The sequence below is a fragment of the Narcine bancroftii genome, chromosome 12 (genome assembly GCF_036971445.1).
Source record: "Narcine bancroftii isolate sNarBan1 chromosome 12, sNarBan1.hap1, whole genome shotgun sequence".
Classification (NCBI taxonomy): domain Eukaryota; kingdom Metazoa; phylum Chordata; class Chondrichthyes; order Torpediniformes; family Narcinidae; genus Narcine; species Narcine bancroftii.
In genome coordinates, this window is record NC_091480.1 from 25,600,373 (window position 1) to 25,618,821 (window position 18,449).

At 37.7% G+C, this 18,449-nt stretch overlaps 1 protein-coding gene and 1 long non-coding RNA gene across 10 annotated transcripts in view; one reads left to right on the top strand and one right to left on the bottom strand.

Annotated features, from left to right (window-relative positions):
• The window catches only part of LOC138747020 (uncharacterized), an 82,820-nt gene that overhangs the window by 52,410 nt on the left and 11,961 nt on the right, over positions 1 to 18,449 (top strand). For 4 of the 5 annotated variants that reach the window (XR_011347240.1, XR_011347241.1, XR_011347243.1 and 1 more), the window contains 4 exons: positions 3,456 to 3,569; positions 6,536 to 6,708; positions 10,876 to 10,946; positions 11,157 to 11,226. This is a non-coding gene — a long non-coding RNA (uncharacterized lncRNA). The remainder of the gene's footprint in view (positions 1 to 3,455; positions 3,570 to 6,535; positions 6,709 to 10,875; positions 10,947 to 11,156; positions 11,227 to 18,449) is intronic. The other variant, XR_011347244.1, reaches the window with a different exon arrangement.
• Positions 1 to 18,449, bottom strand: part of card11 (caspase recruitment domain family, member 11) — a 286,003-nt gene that overhangs the window by 5,413 nt on the left and 262,141 nt on the right. For 4 of the 5 annotated variants that reach the window (XR_011347238.1, XR_011347237.1, XM_069905859.1 and 1 more), the window contains exon 23: positions 6,410 to 6,525. Coding sequence is in view for 3 of the 5 variants with exons in the window: in XM_069905859.1 (XP_069761960.1) it covers positions 6,410 to 6,525 (116 nt within the window). In the remaining 2 variants the exon portion in view is untranslated. Of the gene's footprint in view, positions 1 to 3,540; positions 3,634 to 6,409; positions 6,526 to 18,449 lie in introns of those variants that run through there. The other variant, XM_069905860.1, reaches the window with a different exon arrangement.

An 18,449-nucleotide genomic window follows, 5' to 3' on the forward strand; every position in this document is an offset into this window, starting at 1 on the left:
AATTAAATGCTTCCCAAATAAGGTTAAGATCTAAGACCTGGGGAAGCTTCAACATTAAAGAATTTAAGAAGCTCCTAATCTGTAAATAACAAAAAAAAAGTGATTTTTAGGTACTTTGAATTTAATAGATAATTGTTCAAAAGAAGCAAAATTTTGGACAATATATAGATCTAGAAAAGACTGAATTCCAAAGCTTAACCATTGAGTATAACCAATATCCTGGTCTGAAGGTAGATTAAAGGAGTTGAGAAGAATAGGGTGAATCAATAAAAAATATGGTAACCAAAATGTTATCTAAATTGAAACCAAATTCTCAAAGTTTGTCTAACAACCAAATTATCAGTAGCTTGGAAGCTAAAAAAGGCTCCAAGTATCGAAATAAGAGAATACCTTTTCATAGACTTAATCTCTTGGTCAATTCATCTTGAAGCATCTTGGAATTCATTATAATGAAATTAAATAGTAATATATCTAATATTTGCTGCCCAGTAATAAAATCTAAAATAAGATAATGCCAAACCTCCATTATTTTTTTAGCATTTTCCCTTTGCCTCATGGGAATTACAGGGTATCTCTTTTTATGATTGTTTATAAAGTTTGTAATTCTGTGTGCTTATTATTGTTCAATTTGATTAATACCCACTCATTTTCACCTCAGCCATTGTGAGTTTCTGCTCCTTTATTTCTTTCACATTTTCACCATGTAGTTTATATTCCCTTTCAATACATGTTCTACAGAAGTTTATTTATTCACATTTTACAGCATTAAATTTCATCCAGTGCCTTTTCAGACTCTCATCTGATATCCTTGAATTATTAAGAGATTTCCTTCATGGTTAACCACATTTTTATTCCTCTTGAAAATAGTGATACTGTCTCCCCACATTCTCACATTTTTTTGGTGAACCATATAACACTACAGTACAGAAACAGGCCCCTTCAGCCCTTCTAATCTGTGCTGAACCATTTTTTTGTTGCATAGTCCCACTGACCTGTACCCAGTCCATAGCCCTCCATACCTCTCCCATCCATGAACCTGTCAAAATTCTTGAATATTAAAATTGAGACTGCATTCACCACCTCAGCTGACAGCTTGTTTCACATTTCCACCAGTCTCTGTGTGAAGAAGTTCCCCCTCATGTTCCCCTTAAACTTTTCCCCTTTCACTCCTTAACCCATGTTCTCCGTTTGTATCTCACCTACATATCTATATTTACTCTGTCTACCCCCCCCTCATAATTGTAAATACCTCTATCAAATCTCCCCTCATTCTTCTATGCTTCAGGGAATGAAGTCCTAACCTATTTAACCTTTCCCCGTAACTCGGTTCCAGAAGTCCATGCAATCCTAATAAATCTTCTTTGCACTTTTTCTATTTATTGATATCTTTCCTGTAATTTGACCTCACAAATGTCTTATACAACTTTAGCATAACATCCCAATTCCTGTACTCAATACTTTGATTTACGAAGGACATTATGCCAAAAGCTCTCTTGACAACTCTATCGACTTGTGATGCTACTTTCAGGGAATTATGTATCTGTATTCCCAGATCCCTCTGTTCTACCACACTCCTCAGTGCTCTACCATTTACCGTGTATGTCCTTTCTTGGTTTATCTTTTCAAAATGCAACACCTCACTTTTGTCTGCATTAAATTCCATCTGTCATTTTTCAGCCCATTTTTCCAGCTGGTCCTGATCCCTCTACAAGTTTTCAAAACCTACGCTATCCACAACGCCTCCAATCTTAATGCCATCTGCAAGCTTGCTGATCTAATTTACCACATTATCATCCAGATCATTGATATAGATGACCAACAACAAAGGTCCCAGTACCAATCCCTGAGGCACAGTGCTAATCACAGGCTTCCAGTCTCTCTGGCTCTCCCAATCATTCACCACTACTTTCTGGTTTCTCCCATCCAACCATTGTCACGACATCACCATGAATACCTACATCCAAAACTTCCTGACAAACCTCCCATGAGGGACCTTGTCAAAGGCCTTGTAGACAGCCTTTCTTCTGTCAACTTTCCTGGTAACCTCCTCAAAAAACTCTACAAGATTGGTTAAACACAACCTACCACACACAAAGCCTCATCATTTTCTGGCTTTCCATATAATTTATATCCTATCTCTTAGAACACCTTCCAATAATTTACCTACTACTGATGTCAGGTTTACCGGCCTATACGTTCCAGGGTTACTTTTGGAGTTTTTTTTTAAACAACAGAACATCATGAGCTACCCTCCAATCCTCTGGCACCACACTCGTGGCTAAGGACATTTTAAATATTTCTGCCAGAGCCCCTGCAATTTCTAAACTAGCTTCCCTCAAGATCCCAGGGAATATCTTGTCAGGCCCTGGGGATTTATCACAATTATTTGCCTCAAGATAGCAAGCACTTCCTCCTCTTTAATCTGTATGATCCATGACCTCACTGCTTGTTTCCCTTACTTCCCTGGACTCTGTGCTCATTTCCTGAGTGAATACTGATTGGGGGGAAAAAAAATTAAGATCTCCCCAGTTCTTTTGGCCCCATATAAAGCCAACAACTCTGATCTTCAAGGGGACCAATTTTGTCCCTTATGAACTTTTTGCTCTTAGGATTTTCCTTCACATTGCCAAAGCAACTTCATGTCTTTTAGCCTTTCTGATTTTTTTTTTTAGGTTTTTGTTGCATTTTTTATGCCTCAAGCACCTTATTTGCTCCATTTTTTTACTTTATCTGCAATAGACCTCTCTTCTGAACCAGATTCCCAATATCCCTCAAAAACCAAGTTTCCCTATGCCTGCAAATCTTGGCTTTAATCCTGACAGGAACATACAAACACTGATTGATTGAGAAAACTTTCTTGAACACATTTAACAATCTCCAAGCCATTCAGCCCCTAACCCTAAATTCTACCAATGTGTGCTTGGATTAAATTCCAAGTTAATTCACCTCTTTTACTTTCTATTATAATTTGGCAGGAATGAATCCTACTAAATCTTATTAGAATGTTTGGGCATGTAGTTCCTCTGCTATTCCTTTTAGAGCATCATTGAAAATGAATGAAATGTGAGAGTTGGGTGGTGGGATGGACCTTCAGTTTCCAACATCTTTGAGTGCCAACCACCACGAGGGATGTTGAATGAAGCTGAGTAAGCATGATTGCTCACTCTACCATGGTTATCCACATGTGTATTGCTCAAATTGAGTAGACAGGAAGTTAATTTGAAAAGCCCCATCTGATCTCATTCACTGCAGTCCAATTGCTTACCCGCCCATAAATATTGCATTGTGCATTATTTTAAGTGCATGTCATAGCTGCCTTATATTACAATTAGCTTGAAAGTAATCACTTGTCTTGTATTGATTTATTGAATCACACTGTTCATCATCTTTCTGTATTTTAAATAAATTTCTTGTAATTTTCTCAATCAAACTTAAAACTAGAGTTTCTCAAATAGGCAAGAATATACGTCTTTGCAAAAAGTTATGTTGAAATTACAACATCTGTTTTCTGTGCTGCCTGAGCTGTTCTTACATTTGTTTCATCGTGCTATTCCGAAGCCTCCCCAAATGTGAGTCTGGCCAATTTCAATTAGTTTACGTAACTTGTAATTGCTGATGTATAACTTTACCTAGCTGAAAGGAAAAGTGCATGGAGAATTAAAATGAGATTTAACTAAGTTCCCAAACAGTTCTTAACTATTTTAGCTAATGAGTTTTTAATTATTGATAAGTCCATTAATCAAGCCAGCCAGTCCATTCCAGAACCACAAGGAAAACCTTGTTGGACAGGTGATTCAGAGATACTGAAGTAGATAAAACTGCAGACTGGCAGGTATGATGTTGTAGCCATCATGGAGTTGTGGCTAAAGGATGGATATCATTAGGAGCTGAATGTCCAAGGATACACAGGGTATTGAAAGAAAAGGCAGGTAAGCAGAGAAAGTGGTGTGGCTCTTTTTGAAAGGAATAACATTAAATAATTAGAAAGAGGTGACATAGGACCAGAAGATAAGTGAATCATTGTGGGTTGAGTTAAGAAATAGCAAAGGTAAAAAGACACTGTTGGTAGTTATATACAGTCCTCCAAACAGTAGCTGGGATGTGGACAACAAATTACAAAACCAAATAGAAAAGGTGCGTCACAAGGGCAAATGTTATGTTCGTCATGGAAGATTTTAACATGCAAGTAAATAGGGAAAACCAGGTTGGGATTGGATCGCAAGAGAGAATTTGTAGAATGGCTATGAGATGGCTTTCTTAGAACAGCCTGTGTCTGAGCTGATGAGGGAAATGGCAATTCTGGATTGGGTAATAAGCCAGAGTTGATAAGGGAATCCTTAGGAGACAGTGATAGAAAGGGAGAAACAAAAATCAGTGTTGTCAGACTTCCAGTGGAAACAAAGGGACTACAGAGGTAATGGCAAAAATTAATTGGAAAGGTACACTAGCGGGGAGGATGGTAGAGCAGCAATGGCTTGAGTTTCTGCAAGAAATAAGTGCAGGACAGATATATTGCAAAAAAAAAAGAGAAATATTTGAATGGAAAAGTAAGACAACTGTGGCTGACAAGAGAAGTTAAAGCCAAAGCAAAAATACAAGCAAGCAAAAATTAGTGGGAAGATCAGAAGATTGTGAAGTTTTTAAAAGCGTACAGAAGGCATCTAAGATGGTCATTAGAATGGAAAAGATGGAACTTTGAAAGGAGGATAGCAAATATTATAAAGGACGCTAAATTCTTTTTTATATATAAAAAAGAAGCAATGGTAGATATAAGACCAATAAAAAAATGACGCTGGAGAAATTATAAGAGGAGATAAGGGGATGGCAGAGGGACGGAATGAGTATTTTGCAGCAGTCTTCACTGTGGAAGACCTAAGCAGTATACCAGAGCTTCAAGGGTAACAAGGAAGAGAGGTGAATGAATTCACAATAACCAGATAGAAGGTGCCAGCAGGAGCAGGGACCTTGGGCTCCCGGAGGCAGCGCAGATCTCTGGCTTCTGGGCAGGAAGGGGAACCTTGGGCCCATGGGCGGGAGCGGGAACCCCAGGTTCCTGGCACCAGCGGGGCCTCAGTGGGGAGTTGTCAGTGATTGGCTGAGACCAGTATTTTTTGGATGAGAATTAAACATTATTTTAATGCTTAAGAAGCCTTCCCTTGTTATTTAAACACTTTTACAAGTGATTTGCTGTAGACCAGTTCTCTGGGGGGAAAAAAAACCCAAAAAACAGTTTATCCAACATGGGCCCAGACCCGACCATTTTGGATAATCTGAGTTGTACTGTATATGTCGTTGTGGCTAAGTTTGCAGATGATACAACGATAGGTGGAGGGGCAGGTAACGAGGATGAAATGGAGAGGATGCAGAGAGACTTGGATTAGGTGCATGGGCAAAGAAGTGGCAAATGAAATTCAATGTCAGAAAGTGTATGGTTGTGCACTTTGATAGAAGGAATAAAAGGGCAGACTATTATTCGGATAGAGAGAACATTCAAAATTTGGAGGTGCAAAGGGACATGTGAATCCTTGTGCAGGATGCCCTAAAAGTTAACGTCCAGGTTGAGTTGGTGGTGATATTGAGGCTTTATAAGGCGCTGGTGAGGCCTCATTTTGAATACGGGGTACAATTTTAGGCTTATTTTAAAAAAAAGATGTGCTGGCATTGGAATGGATTTAGAGAAGATTTACAAGAATGATTTCCTGGAATGAAGGGATTATCATACGAGGAACATTTGACAGCTCTTGCACTGTACTACTTAGAGTTCAGATGAATGAGAGGAGAACTCAAAAGCATTTTGAACATTGAAAAGCCTGGCAGAGCAGTTGTGGCAAAGTTGTTTTCCATGGTAGAGGGCATAACTTCACGATTGAAGGGTGCCCATTTAAAACCGATGTGGAGGAATTCTTTAGCCAGAGAGTGTTGAACCTCTGGAATTTTCTGCCATGGGCAGCTGTGGAGGCCAGGTCGTTGGGTGTATTTAAAGCAAAGATTAATGGGTGTCTGAATAGTCAGGAAAAGGCAGGGGAGTGGGGCTGAGTTGGGGGATGGATTAGCTCATGATGGAATGGTGGAACAGCTCAATGGGCTTGAATGGCCCATTTCTGCCCCTCTATCTTACGGTTTTCAAGGCTGAGTGGATTATCAGAATTTTTTTTTTTTTTTTTTGCTGAGATTTGCCAGAGAATTTCTGCTCTCCTGTCTCACACCCATGTCAGCTTTCTGACACGATGCTGAAACTGTTCAATTGACTGTTAAAACTGAAAGTGAGAATTTTAGGAAGCGAATAATTATTTTAATAATAACATAAGCTCAGTACCAGATCCCAAAACATGTTTAATTCTGGAACACTGACTTGAAGTGGCAACTTTGACTAATTAAAGGCAGCAGCATGGAATCCATCAGACATTACCTGAATCGTTTGATGTTCTTCTCACATACTCTAATGACGATTATAATTGGATAGATGTCTTTCTTAATTAAATCTCTTGTGCAGCTCAGTCTGGCTTCCAGTAAACAATGTTTATTCTGTGTGCAGGAGGAGAAAGAAACATTGAATAAGCATCACACTGGCTACCTCTGAAAGTAATCCAAAGTCTGGAATGTGAAAGCTGCAGTATTAAATAGATGATAATATTCATGCTCTGGATAACACGAGGAAGAAATGAACATAAAAGATTCCCCAGGCTTCATGGCAATTTCATTTTCCAGGTTTTATGTCCATTTTCAGTTCTACCTAATTTTCTTCCCACCACTCCTGAGGATTAGTGGATAGTCACACAAATGATTAGTTCTTATGTGCCCATCAGGTCAGCAAATGTGGGCAGGATGTTACAAAGGCTGGGTCACGTGGTAAGGTAAGGCACCTAAGCTGAGATTGAATGATTCTTCATCCAGTGGCCACTTGCGGCCTCATTTCTAATGCAGTTTTTCAAAGGTACGATTTGAATCCTTATGAACACTAAAGAAGACCTTCTCTTTCAGTTAAATTGAGGTGGTTTGTTATCACTACTGTATTTTCTGCACATCTCAGATGTATAGCACAGTAACAGGCCATTTCGGCCCGCCTCCCAATTAAACCCAATTGACCTACACACCCAGCATGTTTCAAATGGTGGGAGGAATCCAGAGCCCCTGGGAAAACCCGACGCAGCAACGGGGAGAATGTACAAACTCTTTACAGACAGTGCGGGATTCAAATCCTGGTCCCAATTGCTGGTGTTGTAACAGCGTTGCGTTAACCACTATGCTAACTGTGACCTATTTAAGAAGACAGTGTTGAGAAAGCAGGAAGCTACTCACTCACCAGCTTAACCCTGGTAGTTGGGAAAATACTGGAATCTATAATAAAAAAAAATTGAGAACTTGGAAAGAATAATATGATTTTCCAGAGTCAACATTGATTTGTGAAAGGGTATTAAATTTAGACAAATCAATTGGAGTTTATGGAGTATATTTTTAGTAGAGTAGGAGAGAAACAATGAAGGTAGTCTATAAGATTTCAGAATGCTTCTGATATTGCCTAGTTAGTGTCTTAATGAACAAGGTTAGAGAACATGAAATTAGGAAAATATTTTGGAGTGAGAGTTGTTTAACAGGTAGAAATCAAAATGTAGGAATACGTGGGATATTTATGGAACACTGCACTGAACCTGGCTATTCACAACCAATATCAACAGCTTTGCTGAGGGGACCAAGTTTACTGATGGAATGAAACTAAGTAGGAATGTTAGTGGTAATGATGCAGAATCTTCAAGAGGATATAAATAAATTGTGGGCATCAACAATGACAGATCCAGTACAATGCAGAAACTTTGAAGTTGCCCTCTTGGATAGAAAAGGTGAGTATTTTTTTAATGATGTTAAAGGAGAAATATTGATACACGAATGATTCTGAGTGCTCTTTAACATCATTCACAGAAAACTGTAATTAAAAAGTTTATTTCAAAAGTGAGGATATCTAACAACAATTATAGAAGGCCTTTAGGAAACCACAGCTGAAGTATTCCGTTCAACTTTGGTGTGGTTGCCTAAAAAAGCATACACTTGCTGTAGAGGGATCATCTGAAAGATTTAACTGATTGGTTGAATGGGATAATGCTGGAGAAACTCAGCAGGTCAAACGGCATTGTTTATATATTAAAGATATCTAACCCATGTTTTGGGCTTGAGCCCTTCATTAAGGGTTGTTTTTTTTTTTTTTTTTTTAAATTTTTTTATTTTTCTCACCATAAATCACATTAGCCATGATATACACTATTTCTTTTCACACATATACAGTGACTTTTTCTCCCCCCCCCCCTTTCCTCCCAAACCACCCCCCCACCCCCCCCTCTCATCCATTTTAGGTATACAATCTAGGTTGCATTAAGCCAGTCAGACAATGTTGTCATTCAACAAAATTACACCAGAAATTCTACTGAGTCCATTCTTTTCTTTCCTTCTCCTTCCATCAACTTAGGTAATGTTTGTCCCCGGTAGGTTTTCGCTATTGTATTTAATGTAAGGCTCCTATACTTGTTCGAATATTTCAATGTTATTTCTTAACCAATATTATTTTTTCTAATGGAATACATTTATTCATTTAAATTTGGTAGTTTCTTCCTTTTAATTTGGTTATGTATTCCATTAATATTTAAAGACATATAGTTCAGCGTAGCCCTTTTATATTTTGTTTATCTTCTCTTTCCGTTTTTCCATCATTACCTTTCCTCCTTTTCCATTTCTGTTTTCTTATTTTCAACTCTTTATAAGACAACATTCCTACAACATCTAACATTTTCCTTATTCTCCTATTTCTATCTTATTTATCCCCAATCTCCCCTTCACCTCCTGAGTTGTCCTTTATCCCTTGTCGGACAACCACATCTCCCCTCTCCATTTGGATTTGCGAATCCACTCGCAAGCGTCAACTGATTTTGCAGTGACCGCTATTTCCCCCCACCCCGCCTCCCCCAGAAAAGATTTCACTTTTCATATGTCACAAAGGTCCCTCTTTTAATTCCCTCCTTATTCTCTCTATTCCATTACCTTCCCTTATTAATTCTTGTCTATACTATCCATATTTTCCTCTAAGTACAGATACATTCATGTATGCTCATTGTCTCTATTCACTCTTATACCTCTTTACCTGCATACATATCAATCGTGATCATTTTTACTCTCATTACCCGTCTTCATCCCTCAGTCTATTTTTGTCTTTACCCACATACATATCAGTCGTGATCATTTTAACTCTCATTACCCGTCTTCCTCCCTCAGTCTATTTTTGTAATTGTTCTGCAAATTTTCGTGCTTCTTCTGGATCCGCGAATAGTCTGTTTTGTTGTCCTGGAATAAATATTTTCAATACCGCTGGATGCTTTAGTATAAATTTATACCCATAAAATCGCCTTTGCTGTATTGAACTCTTTTCTCTTCTTTAGGAGTTCAAAACTTATATCTGGATAAATGAAGATTTTTTGCCCTTTATACTCCAGTGGTTTGTCGCCCTCTCTTACTTTTTCCATTGTCTTCTCCAGTACCTTTTCTCTTGTAGTATATCTTAGGAATTTTACTACAATAGATCTTGGTTTTTGTTGTGGTTGTGGTTTAGAGGCCATTACTCTATGTGCCCTTTCTATTTCCATTTCATGCTGTAGTTCTGGACATCCTAGGGTCTTAGGGATCCACTCTTTTATAAACTCCCTCATATTCTTGCCTTCTTCATCTTCCTTAAGGCCCACTATCTTTATGTTATTTCTTCTGTTATGGTTTTCCATTGTATCTATTTTTTGAGCTAGTAGTTCTTGTGTCTCTTTAGTTTTTTTATTAGATTTCTCCAATTTCTTTTTTAAGTCTTCTACCTCCATTTCTGCTGCTACTGCCCGCTCTTCCATCTTGTCCATTTTTTTTCCCATTTCTGTTAAGGTCATCTCCATTTTAATTATTTTCTCCTCTGTGTTGTTTATTCTTTTTCTTAAATCCTTAAATTCCTGTGTTTGCCATTCTTTAAATGATTCCATGTATCCTCTAATAAGAGCAAGTATATCCTTTACCTTGCCTCTCTTTTCTTCTTCTATTTCACCATACTCTTCCTCTTCTTCTTCCTCTGGGTTGACCATCTGTTGTTTCTTTGGTGCCCTTTCCTCCTCTTCTATCTTGTTTCTATTGTCTTCTGTGGTCTCTTCTTGCTGCAGGTGTTCTGCAGCTGTCGTTGCCGGCTGTGGAGATCGACTCCCCAGCTGGTCCCCCCTCCCGTCGGTGTGTTTTTTTTCATTCGCATCGCGGTTGCGCACTTTTGTTCGGCTCTGCGAGCCATTTTTGTAGTCCATTATTTACCGACCTGAGGGAGCGGGTTTCTCTCTCCGCAGCGGGCCTCTTCGGACAGGTAAGGCCTTCACCTTTTCCCTCCTTTGTCTTCTCTTCCTCTCTTCTTACCGTTGCTTTCGGCTTTTCTTTTTTTGTCGCCATCTTCTTTCCACCTTTATACTCACTTTTCTGTAACTTTTATTTCTGTGCCTTTGTGTTTTCTCTTGTTTTTCCCGACTTTTCTGGAGAGGGCTGGAGTTCACCGTCCGGCCACTACTCCATCGCGTGACTCCTCCCTCCATTAAGGGTTGTTGATGATCTTGATAAAGGGCTCAAGACCAAAATGTCGGTCATGCATTTTTATCATTGCTCTATAAAGTACGCAGTCTGACCTGCTGAATTTCTCCAGCGTTGTCTCTTTACTTCATTCACTGGGTCTCCAGACTTTCGTGTTGGTTAAGCTTGAGTTTAGATTAATAATAAGTGTAAAATTCAAAAGAGCACTCCATCTATACGTCCTGACTGAGAGCCAGGGTTGTAGTTCACAACATTTTCTTGTGAAAAATCATTTTAAAAATTCAATTTCAGAAACGAATGGATCCTTGGGAGTGGAGAGCCACCTCTCCCCTAAAATTGTTGATTGAAAGTCACAGCAACAGGTAACAATTTTGATCGATGTGCCGGGAAATTAAGGCTCAAGGCAGATAATGACTGTTGATTGATTAAATCTGACATTTGATTAATGAGTTCAAACCCTCGAGACTATTTGCTTTGCACGCCACGATTTTATCCTTGTGATCAGTTGAAATAAATCGGCATCGATTAAGGATTAGGATGAGTTTGTACTGATTCTGACTCATTCCCAACAGCCCACGAGCAGAAAGTGACACTACACAACATTATTGGACAGCTGGTATTCCTTTTGCTGACTCTCAACAGGTAAAGAACTAAATAATGAATTTTATTGACTCAGGATCCTGTTGAATGATTGCTCATTTAAGCTCTAATGGAATAAAGTTAATATGAAACAAATTATTACATTCTATATTCCTAATTTTCATACAACTCTTTTAGAACAGAGAAAAATATTGTTGCATAGTATTGGCGTAGAGCTTGGTGGATTGAGATGTCAAAGTAATTTATGTCGTGTGGATGAATGCTCTATTTGCATTTCTGTGAGATTCCCCTGTGCTACTTTAACCACATTGCTAGCCACATGTAATTATTGAAGCACATGATGTACAATCAATCCCAGGATGTAGACAAATGCATTTGTTATTATGTGTCCAACAGCATCTCAAACTAATTGAATTGGCACAAAGGGAGCATTTTGGTCCAGAAACTAAGATGAATTTTTGCTGTTCAAGGGCACTTCCAAAGACAAAGCAGTGGGTGTAAGCTTCATACATTCATTAACTTCCTTATTTCTGCCATTTGAATTTACCCTCTTTTTGCATACTCCCTCCCTTCATCTATCAATATGAGCCATTCTTTTGCAGTCTTCATTCTATGCTCTGAATTCACCCACCTCTTGCTTCTGTGGAAAAAGATAGAGGTGGCTTAAGTAAAATGGGCAATAAGATGACAGATAATTCGGGGAAGTATGATCTTATTAATCTCAGTGAGGAAAAATAGAAAACGTTTTTTCACAGTGGTGGAAGCAATTAAATATTGGTATGCAATTAGCTTTTTATATTCACACATGTATTATGTCATAGACCAGCAACAATAGAAATTCATCGACAGTGCTATTTTTAAAACAATATGTTTACTAATAACTATTAATAATATAAAAAGTGTGCGTGTGTCCATGTCCCAAACCATTACAGCTTAGGCACAATTCTGGAAAGTCAATTCCCAAAATTCAGTCTTAGAAATCCTCTGTTGAAACTCAGAACTTTAAAACTGATGTTCAGAACACACACTAAGTCATCAGAGTGCCTTTAACTCATGAATCCTTGTCAAGTTGTTTCACACAAATGATTGTCATAACTCCCTTCTTCGTTGCATAAGGGAAACAAAACGTGACTTCCACAATGCTTCCATAAACCCAGGCAAGGGTCAGATGAAATGACCATCAGAATGGTCGCAATCCAAATGCAAGAATGATCTTGCTCCCTTCACCCAGATATGGGTCAATCAAAAATGACCATTACAATGGTCATAGCAGATCACTGTTTCCCCTGAGAAAGAGAAACAGCAGAAGTATCCATTTCACACAAAGTCAGTTCATTTCTGCCTCTTGCAGTTCTCTGATTACTTATAAATAAATCTTGCTTCTTCAAGTGTCTCAATCGCATGACTTGCTTGATCAATACTGAAATCTTTTCTGTTTCAATTTCCCAAAAAACATGGCACATAATCATATGACTTGTAAATGTCCCATTTGATCTTTCTTCTTGAAATAACAGCCATTGTTCTTCTATTCTTTCAAACTATTAACTTTGTTTATGATTTCTACTTGACAGTACCGTCCATCTGACCACAAGCTTTGGATGGTTATGCAGTGAAAAGGTTTTGTTATGTAAGGTTTTCAGCCTGTGTTAACCCTTAAAGTGTGATTACTAAATAACATGAAGCCATTAAAAAGTAGCAAAAGGTCTTTTAATCTTTATGGGAAGGGGAAAGGGTTGAGTACAAGAGGAACTGTGAGTTTAAATTTGCTTCCACAGTGAGGGAAGTATGTACTGGCCTGTGAGGCAGTGCATAAAGGTGGTAGGAGTTCTTTTTTGGGATGAGAAGGTTGTCTTGTAAGGAGAGGTTGAGTTGACTGACATTGCTGTTCAGAACTTAAGAGAACAAACCGTCCAAGAATGTTTGGTAAGACATTAATTTACTGAGTAAATTAGCTTTTGAAACCTTGGTTTACAGACCAGGGTACGTAAGTTAAGATTATTAGAATGAGTTTATTGTCATTAACATTGTACAATGAACACTTGCACCAAAATTCTTAGTTGCTGTAATTGAGATTAGAACAAATTTCTTTTCTCAGGAAGTTGGGAATTTTTTTTTGTTCAGAGGGCTGAGGATTGATTATTCATTTGGAATATTTTGGTGTCAGATTGTTAGACTTTTGAAATGGTATATTTAAAAAAAATGTAAGAAATAAGAACAGGATGAGGTTATTTTGCCCTTTGACCAAGATCTTGATAAAAGATGAAGCAGGCTCAATCGTCTACCACAATGCTATTTTGCATTATCCCCATATCCTTGATTCCCTTACTATCCAGAAATCTAATGATCATGGGACAGAAGAAAGTGCAGATGCTAGAATCTGGATTTAAAAAAAGTAAACAGACTGTTGCAGGAGCTCAGTAGTCCAGCAACATCTGATGCAGGGACATGGCCTACTCCACAGATACTGATTGACCTGCTGAGTTCCACTATCTCCATTTTAAATGTATTCTGTCATAGAGCTGCTGCAGCCCCTGGGACAGAGAATGCCAAAGATTTGCCATGCTTGCCAGGAAGAAATTTCTCTTCACTTTAGTTCTAAATGTTTTGCCCCTTGTGTTAAACCCCTGATTCAAGACTCAAAAAAAAATCTCTGCATCCAGCATGTTGAATCCTGAAAGAATTTTGTCTGTTTCAATGAGATCTCTCATTCTTCTGAACTCTAGTCAATGAATGCCTGGTCTTGTAAATCTCTGCCTATAAGGTAAAACATCATTCCTGGACAAGACTTCATTGCATTTCTGCCATGGCAAATACACTCTTTTTCTTTTGGTAAGGAGACCAAAACTACACACAATTGTCTAGGTGAGGTGTAATTACAGATAGACATCTTTATGTCGGTACTCAAATTCTTCAAAAAAAATGATCAGTAGCTTTTCTAATAACTTGCTGGACCTTAGTGTTGACTTTCTGCATGCACAAGTACCTTGTTCTATTTTGAACATCAACATTACCCAATCTTTCACTATTTTTACACTGTGCTTTTTTGTTTTGTGCACCCAAAGTGGATAACTCCAGATTTTTCCACATTATGTTTCAGGTACAGTACTATGATCTTCTTCCCTTACTCAGTAGGTCTACATCTCCCTGCAGCTTCTTTACAGATAAGGATTTTGGACTGGTGTGCTCATATTGAGACCGACAATCAGTCACACTCTTATTGATTGGTAATGGTTTGAATGAATCTTATGGTCTTCAGCTACTCCTATTTTGTCAACTGTAAAATTATCATAAAACCACGTTGCATTAAGCATTCTAATTTTCACCCATATTTTTGCCTATTATCTTAAATTTATATCTAATAGTTATTAACTCCAGAAATTGTTTATCTGCATCTACATATTCCCTTAAAATTATGAATATTTCTCCTAGATAGGGTGGCTTTTGGTATACTGGCTTTTGTAACTCAAAGCATAGAATATAAGAGCTGGGAGGTGATGTTGAGATTGTTCAAGGCATTAGTGAGGCCAAATTTGTGCAGTTCTGGTCCCAAAATTATAGGAAGGATATCAATAAGGTAGAGAGGGTGCAGAGAAGGTTTACTAAAATGTTGCCTGGATTGCAGTACATAGAAGAAAGATTGAGTAGACTGGGTCTTTATTCATTGGAACACAGAAGGTTGAAGGGGGGAATTTGAAAGAGGTATATAAAATGATGAGGGGATAGATAGATGTGAATAGGCTTTTCCCCTTGAAAGTAGGTGAGATTGGGGGAGGAGTCACGTGATGGAGTAGTGGCCGGACGGTGAACTCCAGCCCTGTCCAGAAAAGTCGGGAAAAACAAGAGAAAATACAAAGGCACAGAAATACAAGTTAAAGAAAAGTGAGTATAAAGGTGGAAAGAAGATGGAGACAAAAGGAGAAAAATCAAAATCAACGGAAAGAAGAGAGGAAGAGAAGACAACGGAGGAAAAAGGTGAAGGCCTTACCTGTCCGAAGAGCCCCGCTGTGGAGAGAGGAGCCCACTACCTCAGGTCGGTAGAAATAGGACTACAAAAATGGCTCGCAGAGCCGAGTAAAAGTGCGCAACCGCGCATGAAAAAAAATACCGACGGGAGGGGGGACCAGCTGGGGAGTTGATCTCCACAGCGGGCAACGACAGCTGGAGAACACCTGCAGCAAGAAGAGACCACAGAAGGCAAAGGAAACAAGAAAGAAGAGGAGGAAAGGGCATCAAAGAAACAACAGATGGCCAACCCAGAGGAAGAAGAAGAATACAGTGAAATAGATAAAGGGAAAGGCAAGGTAAAGGATATACATGCTCTTGTTAGAGGATACATGGAGTCATTTAAAGAATGGCAAACAAAGGAATTCAATGATTTAAGAAGAAGAATAAACAACACAGAAAAGAAAATAAATAAAATGGATATGACCTTAACAGAAATGGGGAAAAAAATGGACAAGATGGAAGAACGGGCAATAGCAGCAGAAATGGAGGTAGAAGACTTAAAAAAGAAATTGGAGGAATCTAATAAAAAAACTAAAGAGACACAAGAATTACTAGCCCAAAAAATAGATATAATGGAAAATTATAACAGAAGAAATAACATAAAGATAGTGGGCCTTAAGGAAGATGAAGAAGGCAAAAATATGAGGGAGTTTATAAAAGAATGGATCCCTAAAGCCCTAGGATGTCCAGAACTACAGCAAGAAATGGAAATAGAAAGGGCACATAGAGCATTGGCCCCTAAACCACAACCACAACAAAAACCAAGATCTATTGTAGTAAAATTCCTAAGATATACTACAAGAGAAAAGGTACTGGAGAAGACAATGGAAAAAGTAAGAGAGGGCAACAAACCACTGGAGTATAAAGGGCAAAAAATCTTCATTTATCCAGATATAAGCTTTGAACTCCTAAAGAAGAGAAAAGAGTTCAATGCAGCAAAAGCGATTTTATGGAAGAAAGGATATAAATTTACACTGAAGCATCCTGCGGTATTGAAAATATTTATTCCAGGACAACAAAACAGACTGTTCTCGGATCCAGAAGAAGCACGAAAATTTGCAGAACAATTACAAAAATAGACTGAGGGATGAAGACGGGTAATGAGAGTAAAAATGATCACGATTGATATGTATGTGGGTAAAGACAAAAATAGACTGAGGGATGAAGACGGGTAATGAGGGTAAAAATGACCACGATTGATATGTATGCGGGTAAAGAGGTATAAGAGTGAATAGAGACAATGGGCATACGTGAAAGTATCTGTAATTAGAGGAAAACATAGATAGTATAGACAAGAATTAATAAGGGAAGGTAATGGAATAGAGAGAATAAGGAGGGAATTAAAAGAGTGACCTTTGTGACATATGAAAAGTGAAATCTTTTCTGGGGGGTGCTGGGTGGGGGGAAATAGCGGTCACTACAAAATCAGTTGACGCTTGCGAGTGGATTCGCAAATCCAAATGGAGAGGGGAGATGTGGTTGTCCGACAAGGGATAAAGGACAACTCAGGAGGGGAAGGGGAGATTGGGGATAAAGAAGATAGAAATAGGAGAATAAGGAAAATGTTGGATGTTGTAGGAATGTTGTCTGGTAAAGAGTTGAAAATAAGAAAACAGAAATGGAAAAGGAGGAAAGGTAATGATGGAAAAACGGAAAGAGAAGATAAACAAAATATAAAATGGCTACGCTGAACTATATGACTTTAAATATTAATGGAATACATAACCAAATTAAACGGAAGAAACTACTAAATTTACTGAAAAAGGAAAAAAATTGATATAGCATTTGTCCAAGAAACACACTTAACTGAATTGGAGCACAAGAAATTAAAGAGAGATTGGGTAGGACATGTAACAGCAGCATCGTATAATTCAAAAGCAAGAGGAGTGGCTATATTAATTAGCAAAAATGTGCCATTTAAAATAGAAGAGGAAATAATAGATCCAGCAGGGAGATATGTTATGATAAAATGTCAGATATATTCGGAGTTTTGGAATCTACTTAATATATATTCACCTAACGAAGAAGATCAAAAGTTTATGCAAGATATCTTTTTGAAGGTAGCTAATACGCAAGGGAACATACTAATAGGAGGGGATTTCAACCTGAATTTGGATCCAAATATGGATAAAACGGGGAAAAAAAGTAACAGGAAGAACAAAGTAACCAAATTTATAATTAAATCAATGCAAGAAATGAAACTTTTGGATATATGGAGGAAACAAAACCCAAAAGAAAAGGAATACTCATACTACTCGACTAGACATAAAACATACTCAAGAATAGACCTATTTTTGTTATCAGCTAGTATGCAGGATAGAGTAAGAAAAACAGAATATAAAGCGAGAATGCTATCGGACCATTCACCCTTAATACTGACAGTAAAGCTAGAGGACATCCCTCCAAGAATGTATAGATGGAGATTAAACCCCATGCTACTTAAAAGACAGGATTTTAGAGAATTTATTGAAAAACAATTAAAAATGTACTTTGAAGTAAATACGGAATCAGTGGAAGATAAGTTTATACTATGGGACGCAATGAAAGCATTCATTAGAGGGCAAATAATAAGTTACGTAACCAAGATGAAGAAGGACTATAATCAGGAAACAGAGCAGTTGGAAAGGGAAATAGTAAACATAGAAAAAAAATTAGCAATGAAGGAAGATACAACTAAAAGAGAATTGGCGGATAAAAAAATAAAATATGAAACATTACAAACATATAAGGTAGAGAAGAATATAATGAAGACAAAACAGAAATATTATGAACTAGGTGAAAAAACGCACAAAATCCTAGCATGGCAGCTTAAGACAGAGCAAGCTAAGAAAATGGTATTGGCAACAAGGAAAAAAGACAAACAAATTACATATAATCCAAAAGAAATTAAGGAAAACTTCAGAGAATCCTATGAACAATTATACCGAAATGAAAACGAAGGGAAAGAAGGGAAAATAGATGAATTTTTGACTAAAATTGAACTACCAAAACTACAAATAGAGGAACAAAATAAATTAACAGAAACATTTGGAACAGTAGAAATACAAGAGATAATAAAAAAATTACCAAATAATAAGACACCAGGAGAGGATGGATTTCCAACAGAATTCTACAAAATATTTAAAGACTTATTAATACCGCCCCTCCTGGATGTAATCAACCAGATTGATGAGACACAAAACTTACCAGATTCATGTTAAACAGCAATAATTACAGTAATACTAAAACAAGGGAAAGATCCACTCTCACCAGCGTCATAT